Source organism: Equus przewalskii, chromosome 10, assembly GCF_037783145.1.
Source record: "Equus przewalskii isolate Varuska chromosome 10, EquPr2, whole genome shotgun sequence".
In the NCBI taxonomy this organism is placed as follows: domain Eukaryota; kingdom Metazoa; phylum Chordata; class Mammalia; order Perissodactyla; family Equidae; genus Equus; species Equus przewalskii.
This window is the reverse complement of record NC_091840.1, coordinates 24,098,691-24,126,608: the sequence shown is the minus strand read 5'-3', so window position 1 is coordinate 24,126,608 and position 27,918 is coordinate 24,098,691. Positions and strand designations below refer to the sequence as shown.

At 53.2% G+C, this 27,918-nt stretch overlaps 2 protein-coding genes and 1 long non-coding RNA gene across 10 annotated transcripts; 2 read left to right on the top strand and 1 right to left on the bottom strand.

Annotated features, from left to right (window-relative positions):
* Positions 1 to 2,936: 2,936 nt before the first annotated feature.
* On the bottom strand, positions 2,937 to 11,920 carry CDK5RAP3 (CDK5 regulatory subunit associated protein 3). The gene is made up of 14 exons (XM_070560540.1): positions 11,719 to 11,920; positions 11,463 to 11,508; positions 9,501 to 9,632; positions 9,123 to 9,223; positions 8,722 to 8,770; positions 7,867 to 8,045; positions 7,515 to 7,651; positions 7,151 to 7,295; positions 6,652 to 6,762; positions 6,168 to 6,246; positions 5,489 to 5,577; positions 3,940 to 4,145; positions 3,381 to 3,552; positions 2,937 to 3,276 (listed from the first exon to the last, which is right to left on the bottom strand). The coding sequence occupies exons 1-14, from the start codon at positions 11,722 to 11,724 to the stop codon at positions 3,211 to 3,213; spliced, it is 1,518 nt and encodes a 505-aa protein (XP_070416641.1). The 5' UTR covers positions 11,725 to 11,920; the 3' UTR covers positions 2,937 to 3,210.
* On the top strand, positions 4,018 to 6,382 carry LOC139073896 (uncharacterized). Its single transcript, XR_011523035.1, has 2 exons — positions 4,018 to 5,651; positions 6,110 to 6,382. It is a non-coding gene; the product is annotated as an uncharacterized lncRNA (long non-coding RNA).
* A 63-nt stretch (positions 11,921 to 11,983) lies between the features above and the next one.
* PRR15L (proline rich 15 like) lies at positions 11,984 to 27,562 on the top strand. 8 transcript variants are annotated; one of them, XM_070560548.1, is made up of 5 exons: positions 14,149 to 14,385; positions 16,437 to 16,535; positions 22,312 to 22,478; positions 25,815 to 25,920; positions 26,175 to 27,562. In XM_070560548.1, the coding sequence occupies exon 5, from the start codon at positions 26,204 to 26,206 to the stop codon at positions 26,504 to 26,506; it is 303 nt and encodes a 100-aa protein (XP_070416649.1). In that variant the 5' UTR covers positions 14,149 to 14,385; positions 16,437 to 16,535; positions 22,312 to 22,478; positions 25,815 to 25,920; positions 26,175 to 26,203; the 3' UTR covers positions 26,507 to 27,562. The 8 variants fall into 8 exon arrangements, with proteins under 8 accessions (XP_070416645.1, XP_070416646.1, XP_070416649.1 ...); XM_070560544.1 differs by lacking the exons at positions 14,149 to 14,385; positions 25,815 to 25,920 and adding an exon at positions 11,984 to 12,117; XM_070560545.1 differs by lacking the exons at positions 14,149 to 14,385; positions 25,815 to 25,920 and adding an exon at positions 12,064 to 12,161.
* The last annotated feature ends 356 nt before the right edge of the window (positions 27,563 to 27,918 follow it).

Below are 27,918 nucleotides of genomic sequence, written 5' to 3'. Positions count from 1 at the left end.
CCGCTTTGCCTGTTGTCTAACTTATGACTGTTAGTAGATTTTGTACGGTTGTATATGGGAGTGGGGAGGGAAGGAGGAAAATAAAGAAGTGGCAATTAAAAGATGAAATGAAAATTAGTAACAGGACAGGAAGATGTGGATAAAAAGGCAGAGAAGAGCCACAGGACCTGTGTTTCTAGGGGAAAACTGTGTAAGCAACAGCTGGGGAATTAATGAGGGGGAGAGAAAGAAGGTGAGGCGCACATGAGGGAGCAGGATCCCACAGCCCCAGCCACAGTTAGCTCTTGTTCCTGAGGGCCTGGGATGTGCTTTTCTTTGGTCCTCAGCTCCTAGCCAGTTCTCTGGGGCAGGTGATTCTTTAGATGGAAGAGAAGATTTTCGGTGTGAATGATGTCCTGCACTGCCGATGGGAAAATAGTTCTAGATGTGTAGGACCCCACGTCTCCCTGGCAAGCCCTTTGTGGGCAGACAGAACCCAGATGAACCATTATCAGCCCTCCACTTAGCCTGCGTTCGTGGGCAGCCATCACGGGCTGCAGCGCACGGGGATCCTACTTTTGTTGACTGTAAAGAGAGCCACACTTTGGGAGGACAGGGTACAGTCTGTGTAGGAAGAAAGGCTTCATCTGAACAGAGAGACGGTGAGTAGGGCTGGGCAGTGGCTGGATTTAGCAAGGTGAGAGGACTCTGGGAAGGTGTCTCTGCTTCCTTACCTGAAGCAGGGTGACTCGTCTGAGCTGAGTAGTGAGTCTTAAGTCTTCTCTGGAACGAGGTGGCATAAAAGTTAACATAAAAGCAGAGTATGCTCTTGGCAATACAATTCACATCAAACTAAGGATTCTGAGGGTGTGATCTTGGCCCATCTCCTCCCTCTCTCCTTGAACATTTCTTTCTTTTTGCAATCCTGGAAACCTGACTGCTCAGAACATGGTCTTCTAGCTCCAGAAGCAGCCTCTCACCTCTCCCTTCCAAGAAGGCAAGTTAGGCCAGGATGAAGAGGCCTCGACATTGTGTCACAAACTAAAAGTCAGAGCTCCCATTTGTCCAGTGAGTGCTTAGTAAGTGCCAGGCACAGTTCTGGGAACTCTGAGTGTATTAACTCATATAGTCCTCACAACCACCTCTGAGGCAATTCTGAGAGAAACGAGCAGGAATCTAAACACCATCAGAGTGAGGCCAAGGGAAATCAGGAGCAGATCTGAGTGGCCCTCCGGTGCAGTCACACAGCCAGGCAGGATCTTCAGGGTCTTCGGGTGTTCAGGAAAGTGAGACCCAGGAAGGAAGCACAGGGTCAAAGGCAAATGGGCCAAAGGTTCTGGAAAACAAACCCTATGTTATTGAGTTAAAGGCTTTTAAGAAACCATTTACATCAGCCTCGGGGTGGGGTGGGCCTTCATTTCACCAGATAAGCAGTGAAATGGGCCTAATCCCTCTGAGAGAAGAGTTCTCTAACCACACTGCTTACCAAGGTGGCCAAAATCTACTGAGAAAACCTTCTATCTAAACCCAGTTCCCTTCCTGCAAAGATGGCTGAACCTCAGCCATGCGACTTCCTCCCATCAACTTCCTCGATCAGCTCCAGGCCGGCAGAGAGGGCAGGCAAGGTGTGCCTGTGCAAGGGCAGGGCAAGAGCTTTGAGGCCCCAACCCAGCCTGCCACGGTCACATGATCCACAGGGCCTCTCCCTAAAGCTCGGTGCCTGTAAGCAATAGAGGCTGTGTACCACCTGGTGATCGGAGGAGGGACGTTAGTGCGGGTAGGGGTAGCATGCCTCAGTGAGCCGATGGCTGCTGCAAGAGGCAGACCAGAAGGCCAAGGGAGCCAGCGCTGAACAGGTGGGGCCGGAGGTAGCAGACATTCTCTCAGGGCGAAAGGGAAAGGGACCAAGAGATGCAAACGGCTCCCCAGGCTGAGAGCCTCCACAGTGGCCAAGGGCAGGATGGTGCCCACTCAGGCCTCTCTAGGCCTTTATATTCCAAGGACAGTTTTACCTCAACATTCCACACCAATATGTTTCCTTTTTCAATTCCTAGACTTATTTCAGCCCCCAATCTCCCCAAAAGGAAGTGAACAGGCAAAGATTGGGGGGAAGCGATGGGCTGACATTAATTGATAGGAGCGGCTTCGAGCAGTTCATGCTGCCTTATCTCTCTCTCCTTTGGATAGCGTGTGTCCGCCGGAGTCCGCGGGGTCGGTGATTAATAGGGGCCATCACTCACTGTCCAGGACGGCTGAAAGGCAACAGGGAGGGGGCGGCCCTCCCCAGAACTGAGATAACAAGCAGCAGGAATAATGAGTGGTGTCACTCCACTTTTCATTTTGATGGAAAGTCATTACGGGAGTCAACGCCAGCGACAAAGAGCCATGAATCAACTGCTCTGCTATGAAATTAAAATCGAATTGCTGGCCACCCCCAACCCCTACCCTTCCTGGGAAGTGGGGATGGGTAGGCAGCTTGGGAGAGGGGTGTTATCCTGGGGTGGGCTCTGCCCAATCACAGAGCAGGCAGTTACGGGCAGGAAGTGGACAGGCAGCTAGTGAAGGTGACAACTCCTGTCCCCACCTTGTTTATCAGACTCTTCCTCCCCAAACCGCATTTTCCCTCTGCCTGGAGGTAAGCTTTGATTAAAAGGAAAATACAGCTTTGCTGGCCCCAACGGGCTGCCACTTGCATGCTCCCCTTGGTCTTCTGGCCTGAGTGGGGCAGTCCAGGCCTGGCTACAGAAAGAAAGCTGGACTCAGCTATCCCAGAGCCCCTTGCTGAACCAGTTGTAGACACTAATCTGAGGTCCTCCCTGTCACCAGAAGCAAAGAGGAAAAGCCCCTAATGTGGGGCTCCAAGGGAACAGCCAATGGCCCGGCAGCCCACTGGGATCATAACCCCATGCAAACAGTGCACAGCCTCAACTCCAGGGCAGAAGCAGTAACTGTAAGGGTGAAGCAAGAGTCTCTTCTTTTATTAAGTCCAAATAGATAACAAGAAGGAGCAGAAGCTGTGGTTTCAAGGCTGATGGGCCACAGGGCCAATCCAGACAGCTTCTTGTAGAGAGTACAAAGTGCCAAGGTCACCATCTGGTGATGGCTCCATCACATGGCTTTCTGTCCTCCTGTAGGCCTGGTCTCTTGCTGGGAAGGGCCCTGCAACGTTAGTCCTGGCTGTCCCCCACATCTTGAAGGCTGAGAAGATGGGCAGGAAGAACGTGGAGAGCGTCAGAGAGAGGTTCCCATCAAGTTCACGGGACGCCCGTTGTACCTCTTGGAAATGTCAGCCTCGATCTGAAAGACAGCGATCCCACGTGGGCAGGAAGCGGAGAGGCAAAGGGCCTTGTTCTGCAGAACCGGGGTCCTCCCACTTGGCAGGTTTGCCTTCCCCGTCTTACCAGCTTCTGCAGCTCCTTGGTCTTTTCTAGCAGCAGGTCCAGCTTGGGCTCCAGAGCTGCCTGCTCCTGCAGTGCTTCCTGCTGCTTCTGCACCATCAGTTCTTTCTTCAAAGCCAGTAGCTGGGACTGCTTCAGCTTTTGCTGGAGGAACTCAGTCACTCGGTCCACATACCTGTGCAGGGTACTCAGGTGAGTGTCTGCTGTAGCTGTGCGACCTGACCATCCCCATTCAGCTCCTGGGAAAGGGGAGGCTCAGGAAACCAAACCCCTAACTGCCCTCTCAGCCTCCACATCCTTCAACCCTTCTTGGTAAGGGATACCGCTCCTAGTTCCCCTGTCCTCCCTGGGAAGCAGATTCTGCCTGCACACATCAAACCACCCCATCTTGCCCCAAAGAGAACCCGTATCCCTAGTTCGGATGACACACCTGTGGGAGGCAGGGATGGGAGTCTAAGGGGTCATGGAAAAAGAGGACGAATACCAGGAGTCACGGCTGCTCAAGATGGTGGAGCCTTGCATTATGCCCCCAAACAGCCCAATGTCAAGGAGAAAGCCAGACCTTGGGGAGGCCAGGATCATAAACAAGTGCTGCATTCGAAGATTGGTGAGCCGGCCAATCAGATCCTGCAGCGCCGACACCATGGTAACCATCTTTGCTTTGGTCTGGCCCTGCAGGATGGCTGGAGCCAGCTGGAACTGGCTCACAGACAGGATGTCGGCCTCCTCACTCATCTCCACTGCTCTCTGGGACAAGAAGATCTCGAGCTGATGACAGAAGAGGATTTGGTTCAAACCGAGAAAAGCAGAGTGCTCCAAATGAAGAATGAGATGTGAGGGTCCAACTTGGGGTGAGGAGGGGTTATTTCCTCTGAACACTTTCAGTGCTAGAAACTCACCAACTACAACACAAGAGCTTGGGGCAGCCTCCACTATCACTCTTCGGTCCCCCATTGCTATCTCAAGCTTCACCTAGCCCTGGACTCCCCTCCTTCCTGCAGACGACTAAGAACATAGAGGGTTCTCTCTGCCCCAGTGAAGGTACTTTCCCTCCCTGGGAGGAATGCGATTCAGGCAATAGGAATTCAGGTTTGAGAAGCCTTGGATCAAGAAAGGGTAGGAAGGATCTGAGAACCAGCCACATAGCTTGTGACTCATTTGACCACAGAAACTTGATCCCTTTTGTCCTCCTCTCCCCTGGAGGCTGGGAGGGACCTCTGGGCAGAAAGAGAAGGGAACTGGTGAGGACTGAGCACTGCCATGAGGCCCGCCCCAATCAGGAGGCCACTGAGAAGGGAACAGACCTAGAAATTAACAAGGACAGGCCCCCAGCTTCCCAGTCCCACAAGGAAGGTCTAAGAACACTGGCTCCTTAATGGGGGCTGCTGGGCACCTTAGCCACAGGGATGGTGTTCAAACACAGATGAGATCATGTCGATCCAGACCAGCTCACAACCTCCAAGAGCGCCCCAGTTCACTCAGAGTAAAAGCCAAAGTTCAGCCTCTTCACCTCTCTGAGCTCCTCTATTCTCCCAGCTCGCTGGCTCAGCCGCACCGGCCTCCTTGCTGTTCCTCCATCGTGCAGGGATCCAACACTCCTGCCTTGGGGTTGCTCCCTCTGCCTGCAAAGCTCCTCCGCCAGACGCCTGGCATGGCGCTCTCTGCACCTCTTGCAGGTCTTGACTTACCGATCACCTTCCCAAGGAGGCCTATCCTTGACCACCTGATATAAAACCTCAGCCCTTCCCAGCAACCCCCCTCTCCCTCCCTGGCTTTCTTTTTCTCCGTGGCACTTGTGTTAACACCCAACACAGTGCATGTTTTACTTATTTGTCTTGTCTCGTCTGCCTGCCTCCTGAGAATATGGGCCCCACGAGATCAAGGCCTTGGACTGTCTTGTTCAGTCTCACTCAATCTCTGGGGCTTCACACAGTGCAGGGCTTAGGAGCTGAGTGATAAATCCTTGTTGAATGAATGCGGGGCATCCTAACACGTGAGCCCCACTCCGGAATGAGGAAAGTGCTCAGTGCCCTTCACACAACAGGAAGGGTCAGGTCAGGTGTCTGTGCTGGTGCCAGGCCACCCCCACCTCTCCCTGGGGATGAAAGTACCTCCATGAGCTCGTCGATGAACTGATTCCGGGTCTCAGGGTATTCAAGAAGTGTCAAGGCATCTGGGCCCCTAGCAACACCTTCCGGAGCTGCCAGGAAGGAAGACGGAGAAGTGATAAAGGAGTTGAGGACCGGAGAAGACCCTCCAGTTTGAGAAACCCTGGTGGGTTAATATGGACACAGACACAGTACACTGAAGCCACTTCCTGTCCCAACCCAAGGGGGAAGGGTTACCAAACCCCAGTCTGCGAGGAGGACCACAGGCTGGGATTCGAGGCCCCGCAAGGTGGGCCCGGGCTCTGGTGGGCTGTGGAGGTGAAGTTTCATCCTGCACCGCCCTCTAGTGGCTCAGATTGCTGCTACATCCTCTCTGGGGGTGGGGAGGGGCACCAGGTCAGGCTTCAGAGCCTATGGCCCTCCTGGAACAAACACCCTCCACCCCGTCAGCCCCTACCCCCCAAAACTGACCCACATTTGGTATCCAAAAAGTTGAGAGTTTCTGGACTTAACTTTAAGAACTCTCTCTGTCCCCCTGCACTCACATCCTCATCAAGATTTTGAAAAAACAGTTAAATGTGTAACAAGTCCAATCTCAGCAGTGCATTTTTTCTTTGTTTCTAGAACAGGGGAGCCTTTGAGCACCCTGCTGCTGCCAGGGCTGCCGGGGACAGTCACTTACCCTGGGTTCCAGCTTCCAGCACTGTGATCTGCGAAGCGGCTGCATCGTCTCCCCAGTCTATCCCATCTGCCGCAGCTTCCTGGGTGGAGAGCAAAGAACCCCAGCAGAGTCGGCAGAATTGTCCCGAGCAAGGGGAGGCGGGATGAACCAAAGCCCTTGCTAAGTTCCATGACTGCGTCTTTCAACTGTAGGAGGACGTGCAGCCCTGATGTAAGCAGCAAAGGTGGCAGTGTGGGCCCATGTGTGCTGCCACCCTCACCCCGCTTTGCAGAATTACCACTTGCCCAGACCCTCACACCTTGCCCCAAACACCAGGAGAAAAGGGGTCCAACTGTGCCGTGTCCCTTTGGGAACTCTGCCTCCCCTGGACTCCACCTGCTCTGAGAGCTGTGAACTTCGGGCGATGCTTTCAGCACAGCACTTTTCTTATTGCTGAAGCAGCGATTGCAGGAAGTCCTCGGATGGACCGAGAGGGCATCCTAACCTGTGAGTCCGACTCCAGGGAGACGCCCCAGTCAATTCCGGCAGGCTGAGCAGAGATGCTGGCATCTGCCCCTTCAGAAGCCATCTCCACTCCAAAGTCGCCCCAGTCAATCTAGAAGGGGAAAAAATGTTAGCTCACAGAAGGTGGGGAAAATAGGCGCTTGCCTTTGCATAGGCCTCAGGGGCTTCAGTGCTGGGAGTGCCAGTGAGCTGTTCAAGTCGGTGGCCTCCAAACTCCCTTAAGGACAGCCCAGCTCCAGAGAGCTCGTGGCACTGACGGGCTCCTAGTTCAAAGCCACCAGCTTGCTGAGCCTCTTTGGCACTCATCTCCACTCTGGTCTCATGAAGACCAGAAAAATAAAGGAGTAGGGCCTTCCAGGCCCTTCCACGGATAGTCTCTCCCACAGGAATCCCCCTTTCTTCCTCTGAGACTCTGAATTCCGGCTGTGGGCGTTTGGACGGGGTGTGGGGGGGAGCAGCTCCCACTCGGCCTGTCTTACCGCGTCCTCTTCCACTTGCTCAGGAGGCTCCTCGAGGTGCGGCCGCTCCACCACGGAGGGCTCCGTGCCCGTCCTCCACTCATACACGGTGCAGTTTCCCCGCTTCTGTACGTACCGCAGCATAGGCAACACCTGCTCTGTGGGGCTGCAACGGAGCACATACCTGACCCTCCTGCTGCCCACTCCTGAAGCCACACTAGGCTCCAGCCCGGGCCAGAAGGTCCAACGGGCAAGGTTCCCACGGGTTAAGTGTATCAACTAAAACTTAAATGTCATCTGGGAAAAATACAAGTGGAGAAGAGAGAACAGCCAGGGAAATGGGTAAACTGCCCCCCTGCTAGAGAGAAACTGAAGTCCTCTTTACCTTTCACACACAAACCCCACACAGGCCTGGTACAGGTCAATAGCTTCCCCCAGGGACTGAGCCCCCGCCCCAATCTCAGCCAGCTGACTCGGCAGGTCCTTCACCAGGGCCAGCAGCTCTCTCCGGACATTGTCTCCCTAGAAAGGATCGAAGAGGTGGGCTAAAGCTGAAGTGAAGTGGTGGGAAGTGGAGTCCGACAGGTTAAAGGACTGGAGATGGGTGAGAAACTGGCCCAAGAAGGCCACAGCCAGGCTGGGAAGGAAGCCTTTCCCACAAGCAAAGGAGCTGGGCCTGGGAAGACAGGCAGAGGCCCCAGGCACCCTCCCACTGCAGCCAGACCCGTCCCGCTCACCGTGATGCCGTACTGCTTGCACGAGTGGTAGAACTGCTCCCGCATCTCGGCAGCCCCTGCCTGGCCCTCCTCCTCCTTGCGGCTATATTCTTGCTGCTGCTGCTGGCACTTGGCAATCTGCTTCTTCAGCGAGGGGATCTCATAGTTGACATTCCGAACCAGGAGGCTAGAGAGTTCCACTGAGAAGGGCCCAGGAAATTCACCCCAGACACCCACACCATAAGGCAAGCATGCCCCAGGACATGCACAAACACACCCCAGCCTGGTGGTGAGGAGCATGGGCTGGCTCCCAGCTCCTCCCCTTCCTAGCCGTGACACCTAAGACAGTCACTTAACCTCTTTAACCCAATCCTCCTCTGTAAGACAGGGCCAACAATAGTTATTGTGAGGATTAAAAGAGAGAATCCATATAAAACACAAGGACAATTCCTTGCATTTAGTAGGTGCTCGATAAATAATAGCTATTATTATAATTTACATTATTAGAAAACACACCCAAACTATAATCAGCCCTTTAGCTACTTTCTCAGGCAGCTGATAGGCCTCCAAGGCTCTTCTGCCTCTTCTAGAACGGAGGTGCAGAGGGGGTGGGGGCCCCTCACTCCACCTTACCAAGAGCTCAGCATTGGAGGCCCCTCACACACCTGCTGGGTCAGGCCTGGCCAATGCCCACCACCTGCGTGGCTCTCCTGCTCCTCCCAACTCCACTCATGGAATTTATTCTCCCACCTGGCAAACAGCTACAGCCCAGCCTCTTGCCGTGCATGCACTGTGCTCTCTAGAAGCCTAGTGTCTCAGAACTCTGGGAGGGGGCTTCCCCACGGACGCAGGGACTCCCAGGCTGGGCCACTTTACCTAAGTAGGTGTTGTCCTTCTCATACAGCGCTACGATCTCCTGCCAATCCTGAGTAAGAACAGAAACAGGAAGTGAGCCAGACCAGCACTCAGTGGCCACATCCCAGCTCAACCCCTGAACAGCGGAAGCACTCCCAGTCTTCTCAACACATCAGAAACACACTCCTTGTCCTCCTGCGTAACACTGGCTGGACCATCCATTTTATTGTAAGACTGCGGCGCCAATGAGCGATCCCCAAAGCAGTGGGTCTGAAAATGTGAACCCAGGGGTAGGAGCTACTTTGGACATAAACTACGGGGATGGAGGGAAAGTTCAGGAAATGTTCTGTGTAGCGTCTCCACCAGATTCTCAGCGAGACCAGAGAGGCTCTGACCCCATTACCACCCTTGCCCACACTTGCCTTCATTCGCTGTGAAGAGTACCGGCCAAAAATATTTTTTGTGGAGGCTTCGGTACCTTTGAGAAGGTCCACGATTCTTAGGCAGTGGAAGTAGTGAATGTCTGGAAAGCAAGTAAGAGCAAAGACTTTTAGAATTCCAGCGTCTTCCCCACCTACGCTGGCCTCTGCACAGGGCTGACTCGTGTATATGTCAGTATTTTTAGCACACACAGCTCTCCCCTTCACCAGTATGAGGAAGAAACCAGCAATCTATACGCCAACCAAAAATCTCTTTCTCCAGGGATCAGCCCTAAGGCTAAACGCCAGGGGAGCAGCCCAGCTGATATATACTTCTCCAGGAAAGAGGGGGCTCCAGTAATATAGCCCTAAAGCACTCACAGGATCCAGAGAGCAGCTGGGCGATCTCTTCGCTCTCTGGCATGTCCTGGATGGCAGCGTTGATCTTCTCTCGGATCGTCAACACCAGACTCTGCCATTTCAGGTTGCAGTGCCTTCTGTCCACCAGCCAGTCTACGTGAGAAACACCCAAATCAAGCATTCCTATTCATGCAGCCCCAAATCCTTCACTAATTCAAGAGAAATACACTAAGACACTGGCTAAAAGTTGTATTCATACTGGTTACGGGGGGGTCATGGGAAGATGCGAATAAAGACAGGCCCAAAGAGACACTTGGGGCAAAACAGACTCCAGCAGCCTGACTTCATCCGAGCGTGACTTTTATGGAGCAACTGCCTCGACACAGGGATAAAGAAAAACTTCAAATTGCTCCCGACATCAAAGTGCCACTTTTGACCACTCTAAATTCTCCATAATATTTTTGCTTCCATGGGTAATTATATCTTTCTTACTGACAAAGGATGATGTTCAACTTCCACTTCCTCAGGGCTGGGATTAACCATGACAATGGAAAATACAAGATGGTTATGCCAAGTACCGGATGAATGAAAACTGCAAAGCCCCTAATCCCCCCAGCGTCCTAAGGACGAGATAACACTGGTCTGTTCTTAGCAGTGAGGTACCACCCTGCACATGTGAATACCGATGTGACTGACCTCCTGGAGTCAGGGCCCAGATTTGTGTTTTCAGAGGGTATGGGTGGATGAGAGCCATGCAGGTTTCCTCAGTAGGAGAGAGCTAAGAGCTAGGCTCTGTGGTCAGACGGTCCTGGCTTCTAATTATTAACTTTCTTGAGCAGGTTTCTCAACCACTTTGTGCCTCAGTTTCCCCACATGTAAAATGGGGATGATAAGATACTGAATATAAGGGAGAATGCAGGTAAAACAACAAGCACTGTGACTGGCACATGGCAAAGACTCCATAAATCTTAGTGATCTTCATCTTTACAATGTCAAGTGCCTGGAACAACATCTGGTCTGCAGCAAACCCCCAATGAGTGGTTGCTGTTTTATTGGACCTTTTCATCATCAATGACAGACTCACACACCAAGACTGCCCATGTGCTGAAGAGCTGGGACAAATCTGAAACGAAGTTAAAGAAGCTTGGCTGAGTGGCCACTGCACAGGACTGACGAAATGGCCCACAGTGGTGAATTCAGAACCTTGCCCTTGTTAATAAATCTGCCAACTGGTCAAATGCTGGGTTCCCACACGAGTTATCAGTTATACTCCTTCTGCTGTATTTGTCTAAAATTTTCTCAAAGAACAATTTTGTAGATGTCACAGAACTTGAAGTGAAAGGCTCAGGCAGTCAAACTGACACCACCTTGACGACAAAACTGGCATCAAATCGACTGATCCAATGAGCATTTAAAAATCCAGGAGCTGTGTACTTGCCCTGGAGGGGTCAGAACGAAGTCCTTCCCTGGCTCTGAACTGGGGAGGAGGTACGTGGATCAGATACAGACAGCAGGAGATGGCCTGGCCACTAAAGGTCTTTATTTTCTACTGGGTCTGTGTCCCTCTTCCTCCTAACATCCAGGAGTGACGGAAGCTTTTAAAAAGAAAGGACGCAAAGTCTTTTCTGGCATAGTACAAAAAGCACAGACACTGCAGCCTGACAGACTTAAGTTCCAATTTCAGATCTGCCACTCAGTAGCTGACTCTTTAAGGTAGGCCATTACCCTCCCTGTGCCTGAATGATATGATTTGACAACACGTCGTACATGTTAAAGGAGAAAATGCAGGTCAAGTATAGACTCTATGTGTGGTACCTTCCTGCTCCTCTTAGCGAGGCAGGTGCAGTCACAGATGAGGGCATAGAACATGGCAAGTGGTCAGTGCCTCAACAGGGGCCTTGGGACTCCCAGCTGTTGGGGACAGGGGGGCAAAGAGCCGGGATCCCCCCCGACAGCCGGCTGCGCGGGGGCGCCCCCTCCTACCGAGCAGCTTGCTGGTCTGGATGTCGATGGGCACGTGCTGATGGTCCTGGCGGGAAACACGGCGGGGAGAGGGGCGTGAGCGCGGGAAGGCGACGTGCCACTCGCGCGCTCATTTCACAGACCCAACCGCCACCCTGCAGGGCCAGAACCCCGCGCCCGGGAGGGAAGCCGGAGAAGCAGGTCGGGGACGGACGGGCTGAACCCAGTTCATGGATCCCGGGCCAGCACCCCAAGCCCCCAGGTCCTGCGCCCCCACCTCCATCTTTCCTCCACTTCCGCTTCCGGCCAGAGACCCAGGCCAGCCCCGCCTGCCACCAATCCGGCTCGGGCGAGGCTCAGCCTCAGTGTAGTCGCAAACGGGCCTCCTCCGGCCACGTCGCCGCCTTCCGCAGAGCCAATCCGCGCGCGCGCTCCGCCCCTGGCCTCAAGCCCCACCCACCCCGGGGCTCCGAATGGCTGAGCCCGGGAGGGGCGGGAGAACAGGAGACAGCCAATGGGAGACGCGAGGCGGGCTCAGGGTCGGAGAGGGGCGGGGGCGCCAGGAAGAGGCTGCAGCTGCGGCGCGATCCCGACAGGCGGCGCCCAAGAGCCGGTCCCGGCCGATTCCGGCCTGGAGGGCGCAGAGCGCTCGGCGCACGGATTAACGCGTCTGCAGGCAAGGTCCTAGCGCCGAGCTGGGCGACGCAGAGGCGATTAGAGGTGCCTTCTTCCAGCCTTGTCTCGCTTGACCGTCTATCGTAGTTTGTAGGTCTCTTGTGGCGCTTGTCACACTTTGCTTTCCCATTCAGTGTGTCTAATAGACATGTGTTGAGCACCTGCTACGTGTTGGTGATTGGGGCAGGGAAGGGGAGGAAGGAGGGCCAAGGGAGGCGTCCCGGAGCTAACACCTATGTTGAGCCTTAAAGGAAGATCTGCAGGAAAAGGGGTGATGTGCGGAGGGGTGTTCTGGGTGGGGGAGACTGTACGGACAAGGCTTTGGAGGCCACGAGCCGCAAGAAGGGCAGTGGGTACAACAGGCAGGCAGGACTGGCAACATAACTGATGGAGTCCAGTGCAAAATGAAAATGCAGGGCCCTTGTTTAAAAATCGGAAGAATTTCAAGAGGGCGCTACGTAGGTCTCGCAGTCATGTCGCCTACACTGCAGGCAGGCAGCCACTGTGCAGTAGATGATTTGAGGCAGGTAGTGACCAGAGAAGAGACTGTAAAGGTGGAAGGGTTTTATCATAGGGAGCCTTAATTAGAAACTTGGACTGCAACCCTGCAGACAGAGAGGAACCGCTGGAGGGTTCAAAAAGTTTGAGGCAGGGAGGGACCTGAACAGATTGGTTGCAAGGATGGAGATCCTTGCAGATCTGGGAGATAAGACTGGAGGCAGAGAGACTGTCAGGAGGTTATTATGTAGCAGTTAGGGCCTGAACCGGGACAGAGGTGTGAGGAGGAGGGGAAGGGCTGGGTTTGAGAGACGTTTTGGAGGAAAATGGACAGGACTAGGTAGTCGATTGGCTGTGTGGATGGGAGAGAGAGGCAGCAAGGATGACACCTAGGTGGTTGGATGGGCATGCCACCACCTAAGACAGGGATGCAGGATGCTGAGCAGGTGTTGGGGAGGAGGGGATCTCAGCTTTGAACTTGTGGGCTGAGGACAGATCCCCAGGGATCTCACAGGGCTGGATGTGCCATTTTGCGCCCCTCCCCTTCCAGGTTGTTAGCTGCTCTGGGAGGCTCTGCCTAGTTCTTTCTAAATGACCCCTCCACCTCCCAGTGTGACCGCCCAAGTGAAGCATTTGGGGCTCAGTAAATTTTTTATTGAACTGCGTGGTGTGACACTGCAGTGAGAAGACTAGATTCCTGCCCGATGAGATCTTGGTCCATTTCTGTAACCTCTCTTCCAGTGGCAGTTTCTTCCACATGGAGATAGCACCTATCCTATCTCTAGGTATTTCTGTTTATAGGCTTAAGTAAATAAACATACTAGACGTGTATAACTCCTTATAGTTTACAACATGCTTTAATATACGGTCCTGTGCCACATAATGACATTTCGGGAACAATGAACTGCATATATGACAGTTGTTCCATAAGATTAGTGCCATACAGCCTAGGTGTGCAGTAGGCTGTACCATCTAGGTTGTATAAGTGCACTCTATGATGTTCACACAATGATGAAATCGCCAAACAACACATTTCTTAGAATGTATCCCCGTGGTTACATGACGCATGACTGTATTTTCTCAGGCTTTGCAAACTGTGTGTGTGTGTGTGTGTGAAATGTTAATCATTATGACTGTAGAATGGATTGAAAGACTTCCCTGAAAGTGGCTCATAGGGCAGAACTAAGGAGCTCTTCAGGGCTCTCTCCTGGGAATTTGGCTCCCATCTCAGAGTCCTGACTCAGGCTGTAGGATTGCTGGGGCTCCCCCATGATTAAACAAACACTTGCTGGGCTCCAACTATGTGCTCCTGGCTCCCTGGGACATCCCAAGAAGCATGACCCTGCCCCACCCTCCAGGTGCCTCTCTCCTCCTTGAACCAACTGGCAGGGCAGAGCAGGGCAGGGTGAGTCTGCAAGGCCCAGCCCCGGTGAGTTGGTGGAGGCAGAGACCATTGGCACTTCACCCCACCCGCAGCTCCGGGGTGACTCATGTGGAACTGAAGGATGTTTGAGAACAGTTCTGCCTAGCTGCTGGCCTCAGGGTGGCTGTCCCAGACAGCATAGGAGTGTGGGCTTTGGGCAGTGTTGTGTACTGTTTGTCCTTTTCCAAAGCCACAGAGAACCTCTGGGCCTATGGGCAGATAAGCACACAAGTGATCTGGTATCCAGGGCTTTGAGGTCCTTGGGGGTCCCAACATCTGGAAACTGGCAGGGAGAGGATGTGGGATGCTTCTGACTGTGACTCTCTCAATTGTCTGCTGATTTAGCAGGTAGGACATGTCTGGGGGAGGGGCAGCACATGTAGCAAGGTGGGGAAGGACAGCAGGCCTGTGCCAGCTTTGAACAGGAAAGCCCAGAGCCCCAGGGTGCTATGTACACGGGCTGCCTTGCCATCCTTTGTTGTTGTTAGCTTGCTTATTAAGTGATAACCCTGTGCTGCGTGCCAGCATAGATCTAAATGTTTTACGAGGCTTATCTAATTTGATCCTTCCAACAACCTTAAAATGTGGGTACTATTATTAGCCAGATTTTAAAGGCAAGGGAGCCAAAGCTTAGATAGTTAAGAAACTTGGCCAAGATCATACATCTGGTGGTTGGTGGGGTTGGGATTCAAACCCAGGCGTGTCTGGCTCCCCAGCCTGCATTCTTGTTCTCTGTGGGATGCGGCTTCTCCTGCAGCCCTCCCTGCCCCATTCACGCAGCCTCAGGCCTCTTCCTCCCTCCCCTGTGGCCTGATTCCCACTTTCTCCCTAGTTATTGACCCAGACACCTAGCACCCCAGCCCTGCAGACCCTGCCCCTTTCCAAAGTTCTTTGTTACCACACCCCATTCTGGGCAAGAACGTCCATCACTTATCTTCTTGCAATATTCATAAAAAGAACGCTTACCTTTGACATTCAGGTAATCTATTTCTTTTATCCACCAAATGTTTATTACTTTATGGTCCATGTGTCTTCTGTGTGTTTGCTCACAGCCACGCTGACTGTAGTGTGTGTGTGTGTGTGTGCCTGTGTGGGTGTATACCTGCCTGTTGGGCTGAAAGCCCTGGAAACTCAGCAGCCTCAGCTGGGCCCCCTGCTGTTTGGAGTGTAATCTCTGTATAGTTTTTTTCAGTCTGTCTTTCCAACTAGTCTGTGAACACCTGGTGGGCAGGGAGTCTAGGCTTGTTCATCTCTGCAACCCCAGCACCTGGCATGACACCTGACATTGAGCATCAGGTGCTTAACAGATGCTAGTAAAGGAAGGAATAAGAGAAAATGCGACACGTACAGGAAGGCATTTTTGATGAGTGGGGACCACGATCACTTGGTCTTGGGGGAGAGATGTGCGTCCCCCAGCTCCTTTTCTCATCCCTCCCTCTGTAGCTCGGCACTTGGAATCAAGCCCCGTGAGCCGTTTGGGACGGGAGGGAGGACAGCAGGGAGAAGACATCAGGGCTGGTTGGCTTCACGAGTTAAGCACAGACCAAAGGAGGCATATGTGGGGCCAGTCAGCTGGGTTGTGCTCCAGGGCCATGGATTGTACCCTAAACCCTGGCCAGCCATGCCCTCACCACCTTTGTTAGTCTTCTGGGGGAAAGCAACTCACTGGTTGGCCTCATGAGTTGGGTCCCAGGTGTCATCTCCTAAGAATGTCACTGCATTTCATCATTTCATCATCTCACCATGGCAGGAAGAGAGAATGTGCTCTTCTAAGGGAAGGAAAACCAAGCCCTCTACCAAACCACCCATCTATCAACCTCCTTTCCCTGTGATTCAGTGTGAGCTACCCTCTATTTGCCAAGGTGCTGGGGACCTTAACACAAAGACAGTCCCATCCCTCAAAAAAAGTGACAGTATGTGCCAGCCCCGTGGCTGAGTGGTTAAGTTCGCGCGTTCCGCCACAGCAGCCCAGTGTTTCACCAGTTCGAATCCTGGGCACGGACATGGCACCGCTCATCAAACCATGCTGAGGCAGCGTCCCACATGCCATAACTGGAAGGACCCACAACTAAGAATATACAATTATGTACTGGGGGGCTTTGGAGAGAAAAAGGAAAAAAATAAAATCTTAAAAAAAAAAAGAAAGTGACAGTATGGTGTATGAAGGGCCCACCACACTCTAAATGCCATGACAGCATGCCCAGAGCCTAGCACTGCACTCATGCATAGTCAGTGCTCAAAAAACATCCACAAGAACCAAATAAAAGGTATGCTCAGAGCGCTAAGGGAGCAGAGAGAAGGACTATCCAACTCAACTCGGTGATAAAGGCATGGGATAGGCACGGAAAACCATCAGAGCAGGCTCCTGGGAAGAGTAACACTTGCGCTGAACCTTGCAGGATGGGAGTGAATTGTGGCAGAAGGGAGAGGAAGAGGAGGCGAGCAGAAGTGCTGGGTGTCACTCTAGGAAGAGGGAAAAACATGGATAAAGCACAGAGGTAAGAGAGAGTGTGGCTGTTCCAGAAGAAGTTTGTTATGGGAGCAGGGGATGTCTACTGAGAGAGTGGAGAGAAATTAGGTTGAGGAGATTGGCCAGGGGAGATCATGAAGAACCCTCAGGTCTGTGACAAAGGGTTGAAATTTAATCCTGCAGACCAGGGTTCCCAACCAGTGGGCAGCAGATTGCCTGAAAGCTGTAGAATTGTGCAATGGGTCTAGGAATTCATAAATGCATTTGTATTGTTGTAGTCAGTGCATACTAAAAGGACAACAATCATATGGGGAAGTGGAGAAATGTTCCCACATTCAAAAAGGATCCTTTCAGGGGCTGGCCCGGTGGCACAGCAGTCAAGTTTGCACATTCAGCTTCGGCAGCCCGGGGTTCACTGGTTCAGATTCAGGTGCAGACATACACACTGCTTGGCAAGCCATGCTGTGGTAGGCATCCCACATAAAATAGAGGAAGATGGGCACGGATGTTAGCTCAGGTCCAGTATTCCTCAGCAAAAAGAGGAGGCTTGGCAGCAGATGTTAGCTCAGGGCTAATCTTCCTCAAAAAAAAAAAAAAAAAAAAGGATCCTATAGGTCCATCCCCAGTGGCCTAGTGTTTAAGTTTGGTGAGCTCCGCTTCAGCGGCTGGGGTTCAGTTCCCAGGCACAGATCTACACCACTCTGTCAGCAGCCATGCTGTGCTGGCGGCCCACATACTGAAAAATAGGGGAAGATTGGAACAGATATTAGCTCAGAGTGAATCTTCCTCAGCAAAAAAAAGGAGAGAAAAAAAGGATCCTTTCAAAGAACAGGAAACCCAGATGGCCAATATATGTATGAAAATGTGCTCAAGCTCACTAGAAACAAGGTGGGTAGTTAGCCAGGGCTGCCGTAACAAACTACCACCACTGGGTACCTTAAAACAACAGAAATATATTCCCTCACAGTTCTGGAGGTCAGAAGTCTGAAATCGAGGTGTCAGCAGGGTGGAGTGCCTCCAGGGCTTTGAGGGAGAGTCTGTTCCACGCCTCTGGCCTGGCTCCTGGTGGTGGCCGGCAATCCTTGGTGCTCCTTGACTGACATCTGCATCCGTCTGGTCTCTGTCTCCGCGTCCCCTGGCCTTCTCCCTGTGTCTCTGTCTCTCCTCTGATAAGGACACTAGTCCTCGGGTTTAAGTCCCGCCCTAATCCAGGATGATCTCATCTTAACTAATTACATCTGCAAAGACCCTATTTCCAAATAAGGTCACGTTCTGGGGTTCTAAGTGGACACGAATTTTGGGGGACACTATTCAATCCAGTATTCTAGGGAAGTGCAAATATAAAAGACACAGAGATTACCATTGCACTTCCATCATAATGGCAAAAATTAAAATGTTGGCATCGCAGGCTGTGTTTTCCAGAAATAAGAGAAGTTTTGGGGGCAAGATGTTTATTAGGGATCACTTCCTGTGAGAGAAACCAGACAGAAGGAGGATGGGGCAGAGGAGGAATCCAGCTGCGATGCAGGCCTGACAGGCTCAGGTCAGTTTGGTGAGCCCTGGAGTGACCGCTGCCCCTCAGAGTGTCCTTCCTGGGGCTGAAATATGTCCCCAGATGCGGGCTGCCCCAGAAGGGCATGCCCTCGGTGAGGTGGCTCTGTGCCACTGAGGCAGACCCTAAGGGAGCTGACAGCTGGAGGCCCCTGCTGAGGAAGGCAATGAGCCTTCTTCAAAGAGGGGGTCTGGATGGCACACGCGTTGTCTACCACAGTCTGATGATACAGAGATGGCCAGAATGAAGACCGTGGCCAGCTGAACACCACCACCCCAGATGTCCACGTCAAATCCCTGGAAACTATGAACGTCCCTTATTTGGAAAAAGAGTCTTTGCAGATGTGATGAAGTCAAGGATCTTGAGATGAGGAGATCATCCTGGACCACCTGGGTGGGCCCTAAATGCTGTCACAAGTGTTCTTATAAGAGAGAGGCAGACGGAGATTAGACAAAGGAGAGAGGAGAAGGGGATGTGAGGACGGAGGAGGCTGAGATCGGAGTGACATGGCCACAAGCCGAGGAATGCCTACAGCCACCAGAAGCCGCAAGAGAAGCAGATTCGCCCCTGGAGCCACCGGAGGGAGGGGTCGTGGCCCTGCGCACAACGTCATCTTGGCCAGTGAGATGGACTTCCGACTTCTCACCTTCAGAACTGCAAGAGAATAAATTCCTGTTGTTTAAAGCTGACAAGTTTGTGGTAATGTGTTACAGCAGCCCCAGGAAACTAATGCAGAGTAACAGAAATTTTCTATTAGGGGTGCAAGTTGGTGTAGCCACTTAGAGGATCCACCCAGGGTGGCGGTGGGCATTAAGAGGTCACATGGACCGCCAGCTTCCAGCCACCCCTGCCGACCTCCTGGCTGCACCTGGTACAGCTCCCGGGGACCAGCCTTTGTTCTTGCCCCACTTGTCACCTCCACCCGGCTGGGCACCCCACGATCTCCAGTTTCCTGGCCTGCCAGGGAAGGGGGAGTGCTGAGGAGAATGACAACTCCTGTCTTTTCCCTGCTTTGGGAAAGAAATACCCCTGGAGCCTAGATCTGCTCGCCTGGGCAGAGGTCAGTAAGATAGGAGTGATCCATAATCCAATGGGGCCCCGGGGCTCCCTGCCCCACAGGGCACAAGGTCCTTGCGCTCCCTTGGGTGTATCTTACTTTACTCATTGCATGTTTGCATATAATGGACTGTCATACTTGAACCTGGTTTTAGGAAAGTACAGGTAAAGGTAAACAATTTTATAAAGCCATAAAGCAGTGTGTGTGTGGGCGGGTGAGCTGATTAATGGATATTCATAGTTTATAGCCTTATCTCAAACTCCTCTCCCAGCCCTGCTCCTCCCGGAAATAGATCTCCCAAAGGCCAGGGGTTGGGCCTGACTTCCCGGCCTGGTCCCTCCATAGCCTGCACCTAGTTCTGGCAGTGTTCTCTGAAGGGCAGGCCACAGGTGGGCGACACTGAATCCTGTCCACTGTGGTGGGGCTCCTTCTCCAGTGGGGGGCTGAGAGAACAGGATTCTGCCCCCCGGGTCCCAGACATCAGAAAGACCTGGATTTTGGAGTCCAGGGGAATGAATGCCTGCAGTACAATTCCAGACAGAAACGGTGCCCTACCCCTTCGTTACTGTCCCCCAGGCTGGTGCCCATCCCACCATCTTCCTGGTCTCTTCCTAGCACCTGAGCTAGAATGAGTTTTTTGCTTTTTCTGGTGTCTTCTGGCTCATCCACTCTCAAAGAGACTGGACTTTGAGAGAAAGTGACAGATCTAGAAAGCTGTGGGTACCTTCCTGGGACAACTGTGTACACTTACCAGAGGCAGGGGGACCTGGCAAAGTAACATCCTGCAATTCACGTAACCCCCCAGGGAGACGCTAACTAACAGCAAACTTGCTGCAGCTGAAACCGCAAGAAGTAAAAGAAATGGGTTTTCTCTCACATTTACCTGACCCAGAGAGAGTGGGACAGAGGCAACTGGCTACATTCAGAACTTCCTAGGGTAAAGACAACACGTCTGTTTCTCATTTTAAAGCTTGCACTGGGGCCACCCCTGTGGTATAGTGGTTAAGTTCAGCACACTCCACTTCAGCAGCCAAGGTTTGCGGGTTCTGTTCCCAGGCATGGACCTACACCACTCAGCAGTGGCCATACTGTGATGGCAACCCACATACAAAACAGAGGAAGACTGGCACAGATGTCAGCTCAGGGTGAATCTTCCTTAGCAAAACAAACAAACAAACAAAAAAACTTGCATTGAGTACCTACTATATGTCAAGTCTGTATCAGTGATAAGTAATTCTGGGCTTAAGGAGCTAAAATTCTAAAAGGGAGACAGACACATGAGTAGATCATTACAATACTTTATATGTGTGTCTGTACACATACACGGTATAATCAATTATGGTATATATCGTGTTAAATAAAAGCATATGAGCAAGCTCTGTAGAAGCAAGAAAATTCCTGGTGGAGTAGGAGACATAATAATTAATTTGGGCCTTGAGGGATGAGTAGGAGTTTGTCTTGGTTTACACAGAGGGAGGCCTAGAGCACAGCGCGAATTCCTAATCTCACCTTCCTAGCCTCCGTGCCCAGGAAGGGAGGCAGAGAAAGGGCCTAGTGTGGGATTTCGGGGAGGGCTGGGAGAGGAGGCAGCAGGGGCCTCATCCTAGGAAGGCCAGGCTGAGCGGGTTCCACTGTGGGCCACGGGGAGCCTTTGAAGGGCTGTGCACCTGAGGCCTGGGGGCAGGGGGCTATTCAGGATGGAGAGGAGTAAGAAGTCAAGAGGCCACGAGAAGCTGAACCAAGCAGAATGAGGTTGGAGGTGGTGGGGCAGGTTGGAGAGTTAGTTAGTATTTAAGATGTAACTTGCGGGGACAGCCAGGGGAAGGGGGAATTGTATGCTTTTTCTCTCCCTGGTGCTTGCTCCGAGCCTGGCACATGCACACTCAGGCCATGGAGGAGGGGAGCTGGGCAGCACCGGGCCAGGGAGCTGCTGCAAGGACACTGAACAGGCCGCAGATGTTTTCCACTCCCCAGTGACGCCTCTCCCAGGGGAGAGGCAACACAAACAGGCCACCTAAGGGTGGCTGCAAAGACCTTCTCCAAGGCGTGGTGCCACCTGTAAGAGCAGCCTCTGATGACGGTGCACACACCTTGGTTAATGGAGGTTTGCGGGGGGAGGGGGGGCGGTGATGACGACAGTGGCTGCAGGTCAGTGAGGACGTCACCCCCTGTGTGCACACTCTCTGCCCCGCCCCCAGCGTGTGCCCACACCCTGCCTTCTTGGCTTTCCCTCTCTTCGTGCCTCCCCAGGGCCCCAGCCCCTCCTTCCCCAAGAGCTTGCCCCAGGTTTTGCCGACCTTATAATACCCAGTAAGGCCCATCCAATGGATGGCTGGAAGTTTGGGGGCAGTTGAACGAAGTTTCCGTTTGGTGGTGGGGAGCTGTCCCTGTTCTCTCTGAGAGTCTGATAAAAGGACGATCCTGTGTACAGAAAAGTAAATGCTCCTCTGCCCACACACGGGGACTTTTGCATATGATTTCAAGGCTCCTGAAGTCCACCTCTAAGTGAGGGAGGAGGGGAGGAGGATGTTCCAGGTAGTGGTGGGTCCGGAGAGCCTGGCCCAAGGAGGGGCCAGTGCCCGCTCCCCACCCCATCTCCTGGGAAGACTTGAGGAGGGGCCCTTCAGGTCAGGAGGAAACCACGGCCCCCCACCCAGCACACACCCGAGGAGCATTGAGCAGACAGCCTGGGAACCGGTCTGCCAACCAGTTTAACCAGGGACTGGTTTCGACTCCGGAGTTCAAAGGAGCTGGGTGCATGCACCGTCTGCCAAGCCAACGGGAGCAGCGGCTCTTAACCCTTTCCCCGTTGTGCCCAGGGCAACATCCAGGAGCGGTCCAGCTGGAGAGGGGCCTGAGCCTCTTTGGAGGATGAGATGAGCGGGAGTGACCTTGGCTGTAGCCGGGGCTGCAACCAGGCACCTGAGAGTGGGAAACTGAGGAGAGAGGCTCCCGTGTTGCCCCTAGCCCAGACTTCCCTTGGGACTCCCTCCTGCTGGCTAGGCGGTCCCTGGAGGACCCTGGCTTCTGGGTGGGTACAGGGGCAATGGGATTGGATTTCTGGGGTGATGAATATTCATCAGCCGAGCCGGCCTCTGCTGCTGTTTACTTAGCGGGAGGGGCTGGGTTTCAGGTTCACCTTGACTCCTGGAGCCGCAGAGGAGCAGGTACTCACTCCTGCACCTGTTTCTCTAGCACCTGCTGGGCAGCTGCTCCTACCCAGCTCTCCTGGCCTGAGCCCTGCCTGGCGTGGCACCCCGGAGGCACCCCCACTTCCGCCAGTCACCCTCCCGGGCAGCTCCTACACTCAGCTCCTTCTCTAAGGAAAGTCTCACCTCCATCTCGGAGCAGTCGGACTACAGGTACAGGCAGAGGGTGTGCGGGTGGGGAAACCAAGGCACAGACTCCAGTCAGGGCACCCAGTTCTGCCTCCATGGCTGACGAGCTTAGCCGGGAGGGGGATCCCAGGCATGTCGGCCCCCATTTCTCCCAAGGTGGGCAGGCAGAACTCGGACTCATCCCGTTGGCTTCTTGGAGTCAGTCCAGGCCTCCAGCAGAGCTCCTTCTGGGAAAGTTTCACTCCAGAGCAGCTCTCTATTAACTCTTGCTGAACGGGTGCCTACCACTTCCTATCCCCCAGTCTGGAGGATGTTTCAGGCTGTCTGGTAGGAACATCTCCCTGTTCCTATCCAGGGTACCCCAGTCTTATCCAGAGTGGAGAAGTGCCATCAGGGGCCCTGCAGAGGGATGGGAGGTGGGCGTTCTGGATTTTGTTTTATAACATACAAGCTGACTTGCTCCCTCAACACCCCTTTCCACCCCTGCACCTCCACCTCAGTCAGTGGTTAACTTGTCCAGCTCCGAAAGGGTCCAGCCCAGTCTGGGTAAGCCCCTTAGAGCGGCTCACAGAACTCAACTGGGGTGGAAGGGCCCATCTAGGGGTGCCCACATGCATGCCACAGGCAGGGGGTGGCAGGCTGTGCCGAGAGGCCCTTTGTGGCGTCCAAAGCTGTGCCAACAGTAGAGGTGTAGTTGGCATCCTCAGGGGCCAATTTCTATCATCCATAGATGTAGGCCCCAGGGCAAGGGCCCAGCCCTCTGCAGGGCCAGCTCAGGGCCCTGCCCATCAGACCGCAGGGCCCACCACATGTTACCAAGTGCCAGGTCTGTTTGAAATCCAAGTACACCCCTGCCCCCAGTGTCCTCGGCCTTCTGTGATCAGGGGTGGGCATGTGGCCATAGTATCTTGCTCTTTGCTACTTGGTATAGCTGGGAAGTTTGGCTATTACATCACTTTCTTTTTTTTTTTTTTAAAGCAAATCAGATTTTACACTCTCTGTGGGGTAGCTCACTATTTAAAAGAATCTTGTAGCCGGGTTATTTTGTAAAACAAAAAATAGTCTGCTTGTTTAGCTGTTCTGCAGATTAGATTTTCATATGTCACTCTCGCCTAAAGGGGCAAACACCTGCTTACTGGTGCTCGCATGTCTTCCTGGACAGAAGGGACAGCAAGGCCTGGCTGAAAGCATCCTAGAGGGACGAGAGTTCAAGGCCAGCAGACAAAGGCGCCGATGCCTTGGTGCTATGGTGGAGGCCCCAGAGCAGGCTCCAAGGGCTGTTTCCAACTCTCTCTATGGTTTTCTGACAAGTTCCCTGTGACCTGTCGCTCCCTTCACTCCAAGGAGAGTTAAGCCCTGCGAATGCCAACTTGAAATACCTGGTAAAGCAGGTCTATTTTAAACGGCGCAGCAGGGCCACTTCCTCTCGTGGAGCTAGGCACTCTGGGCCAGGAGCTGGATCCTCCACTCCCCAAGTTCCTTGGCAGCCCTGGATGGGCGGTGGTGGGGCCGTGGGCCTCAACTCAGACCAGGCAGCAACTGGGGCACCCACAGGCCAAGCAAGCGCCCTGTCCCTCCTTCCTGGCCCTCCCCAGAACTCCTTCCAGAAACCCCTTCTGGAACATCGAGTTCTGTGCAAGGCTGTGCTAAGCCCAGGTGGGGCAAGCGGCCAAAGCAAACCTCTCAGGCTGTCCCCTTGGGGCACTCACCTCTCCAGGGTACCCTGAAGGTATTTATCTGGCCTCTCTCAGCCACTCCTGCACTTTCTAAGTGGGAGCTGCACAAGATCCCCTTGGGCTTCTCTGGGTGCTTGAGCTCAGCTACAGGGACAGAGCTGGCCATATGGGATCTGCTTCCTGGACAAAGAGGTGGGAAGGAATCCACTGGGCACGAGCTCTGGGCAAGGGGATGGATACATGGAAGGACAGGGGACAACAGCAGCAAGGGGGCCATGGATGCAGGCACTTAACTCTTCCCAAGCCTAGGCCAGCATCCGGCTTTCATTTCTTGTAAATTTGATATGCTCCCCCTCTTAAAAGCATCCATACTCATTATGAAAAATCTAGAAATCAGAAAAATAGAGGGGAGAAACATCCCCTATTTCCTCTACATAAAGAAAACCACTATCAATCATTTGTCATAGTTCTTTCTGGTCTCTTTTAAAATGTAGTTTAGGGGCCGGCCCCATGGCCGAGTGGTTAAGTTGACACACTCCGCTTCGGTGACCCAGGGTTTCGCGGGTTCAGATACTGGGCGCGGACGTGGCACCACTCATCAGGCCAAGTTGAGGCGGCATCCCACATGCCACAACTACAAGGACCCACAACTAAAATATGCAACTATGTAGTAGGGGAATTTGGGGAGAAAAAGCAGAAAAAAAAGAGAACATTGGCAACAGTTGTTAGCCCAGGTGCCCATCTTAAAAATAAATAAATAAATAAATAAATAAACAAAATGTAGTTTAGACCATCGGTTTTTAAAAGGAGGTGATATATTTGCCTGTGCTTGCACCAGCTGACCGCCCAGCTTCCTGGTGCACTGTGGCCATTGTCCTTCCCCCCCGGGATGTTTCACGGCTGCACCCAGGACTCCTGAGACCAGACCACCAACCTCTCCAGGCCCAGAGATGCCTCCATTTCTCGTCACCCTGCCTGCTCCTTCACTGATCTGAATTCCTCTAGTCTGCTCTCTCTTCTTGCCATGCCCAGGCAACGCCTCTCCCAGAACTTCCATTAACTCAGACAGCAGCTTTGTGGAAATTAGTAAAAAGTGAGGCCACATCCGTGTCAGGGCACATTGCTCGTCAGTGGAGAAGCCTGGATTTCAGTCGCCCGCCCCACCTCTGTTGGGTCTCCTTATGGAGGGTCCAGCCTGTGATAACAATATCTCACTTGTACCTCCTGGCCCCACTAAACCGCCTTCCAAATTTTCCGCTCTCCTTCAAACCCCTATCCTCATGGAAGCTAGGGCCAGGTGGCAGGGGTGGGGCGAAGGAAGCCATCCCTCGGTAATTATTACTGTTATAAGTTTTACTTTGCAAAGCGTGTCTACCTCTGGGCAGGCATTAACGTCAGAGCTAAATATTAGGACTGAAAGGGTTAGATGAGGATGCTGAGGTCCAGAGAAGTACCTTTCCAGAGGTCACGAGGCAGGAACCGTCCCCAGGACTTCCCACTCTCAGCCGGAGGTTCCTTCCCCTTAGAAAAACCCCAGCAGCTCCTGTGGTCCCGCTGTCACCACCGGGAAGTCCAAATTACTCCAAGCATCACAAATTTTAATTTTGTAATGAATTCCAACAAAATGCACAGGGTCTTTCTGTCCTGCTGATCCCAGCTGACCACTGCTCACTCCTGGCTGCAGGGCCTGGTGGTGTAGTGAGGAGAGCTTGGGAAGAGTGTCAAAGGCCTGGATGCTGTGTGACCTGGACGAGCTGTCCACCTTCCTGCAGCCCTGTGTGTGGCCTGGGGTATGGCTGTCCCCCTGCCCCTCCGCCAGGCTCGCGCGGCTTCCTCATCAAAATTGACTCAGCCGCCCCTTCCCAGACCCCACGCTCTTCTCCTTGTATCATTTCCCTGAGTCCTGGGTTCATCTGGCTCTGCCTTCAATTCTTTCAAGCCTGTGCTATGAAAATAGCCCATGATTAGGGGTCTAGAGAGGGCTGCTCCAAGGCACCCCCTTATCCCCACTGACTCCCCTTTCTCTCCTGCTCTGCTCCTGCAGAAGGCCCCACCCTTGGCTCAGGGAACGCCATGACCGAAGTTGGTTGGTGGAAGCTGACGTTCCTCAGGAAAAAGAAATCCACTCCCAAGGTGCTGTATGAGATCCCTGAGACCTACGCCCAAACAGAGGGCGGTGCGGAGACCCCAAGGCCTGACAGTGAGGGCCCCAACGGCAACTTTAACACCCGCCTGGAGAAGATTGTGGACAAGAACACCAAGGGCAAGCATGTCAAAGTCTCCCACTCTGGCCGCTTCAAGGAGAAGAGCAAAGTCCGAGCCACGTTGGCAGAGAACCCCAACCTCTTTGAAGAGAGGGAGGGCAAAGGACAGTGAAGGGGGCCAAGGAGGGTGCTAGTGCCTCCCCACTCCCTGCCATCAGCTGGATCTGAGACAGGAGCATGCCACGCTGGCCTCTGGCCACAGCTGAAGCCATGGAGGCAGTTGCCTGCTCGCAGGAAATGTCTGGTTTTAGGTTTATATTTATGTGCCCCAGCTTTCTGGAAGGCCTGGGAGATCCCAGGGTCTTCCCACCCTCCTCCACCACGAATTCTGGTGCAAGGATGAAAAGTCCCCCCAGGAAGGACAGCCCTCCTGGAAGTGGTGGCAGCACCAGCAGGGAGATGGGCATGGCCAGGAATGGAGAGAGGGAGCCAACCGACGTCACCTCCTCCCAGGGCACAGGGTCAAGGGTGAGTTTGAATTGCTGCTCCTTCTACTTTCTCTACCTGTGACTGTTTTCTGGACCAATTCGGAGAGCACATTTTCCAGAAGCCACGTGATGGGGGGTGGTTTCCTGGAGCTGGAGGCGGAGACACTGAACTTGAGCTCACCTCCTAACAAGGGTGGGAAACTTCCTGGAGCTTCACCCCCAGGTATGTAGGGGGTGGAGGACCCTGGCACTCCTCGGGGAGTTCTGCAGAAGGCCAGATGAGGGACCCCGAGGGTCCCTGCACACATCCTCAAAGGAAAGCTACATTGGCCTGAATCCAAACTAGGGGGGCCTGCCCCGTGGCCGAGTGGTTAAGTTCGTGCACTCTGATGTAGCAGCCCAGGGTTTCGCTGGTTCGGATCCTGGGCATGGACATGGCACCGCTCATCAAGCCATGCTGAGGCAGCATCCCACATGCCACAACTAAAGAATACACAACTATGTACCAGGGGACTTTGGGAGAAAAAGGAAAAATAAAATCTTAAAAAAAAAAACTAGGGGCGGGGGGCGGCGCGGAAGCTCTGGTAGGGGCTACAGGCAGCCCGTTCTTCCCTCTCCTTCCCCTATGAGTATTGAAGATGGATCAGCCCCAGAAATGAGTGAGCCTTGAATTTTCTTTAGAAAAATAATTGTAGGTTTCTCTCTTTGTAATAAACAATGCTGCCAAAGCAGAGAACCTATTTATGCTCTTGTCTTGCATTTATTGAGATGACTGCTTTTCACGCCTTTACTCCCTTCATGTGGAACATTGTGCTCAATCTGTTCCTTTCAAGCTTCAGGCAGGGTCCCTGGGTGTGAAAATGGAGTCACTGAGACGCTAATTTCACCACCAAGTCCTCCTTAGCGTCTGGGGATGGAGAAAGCAAAGGAAAGAGCTAGTTCCACCTCGGCGGGCAGTTCCTTCTGGTCCGCAGAGAGGCCAGCAGGAGCGCGAAGAGAATGGAGCAGACCTGTGGAGACTGACCCCAAAGTTGCAGTGGTTCAGTGTGGGATCAGGATTCAAATTCTGGTTTCACCCCTTAGTAGCTGGGTGATT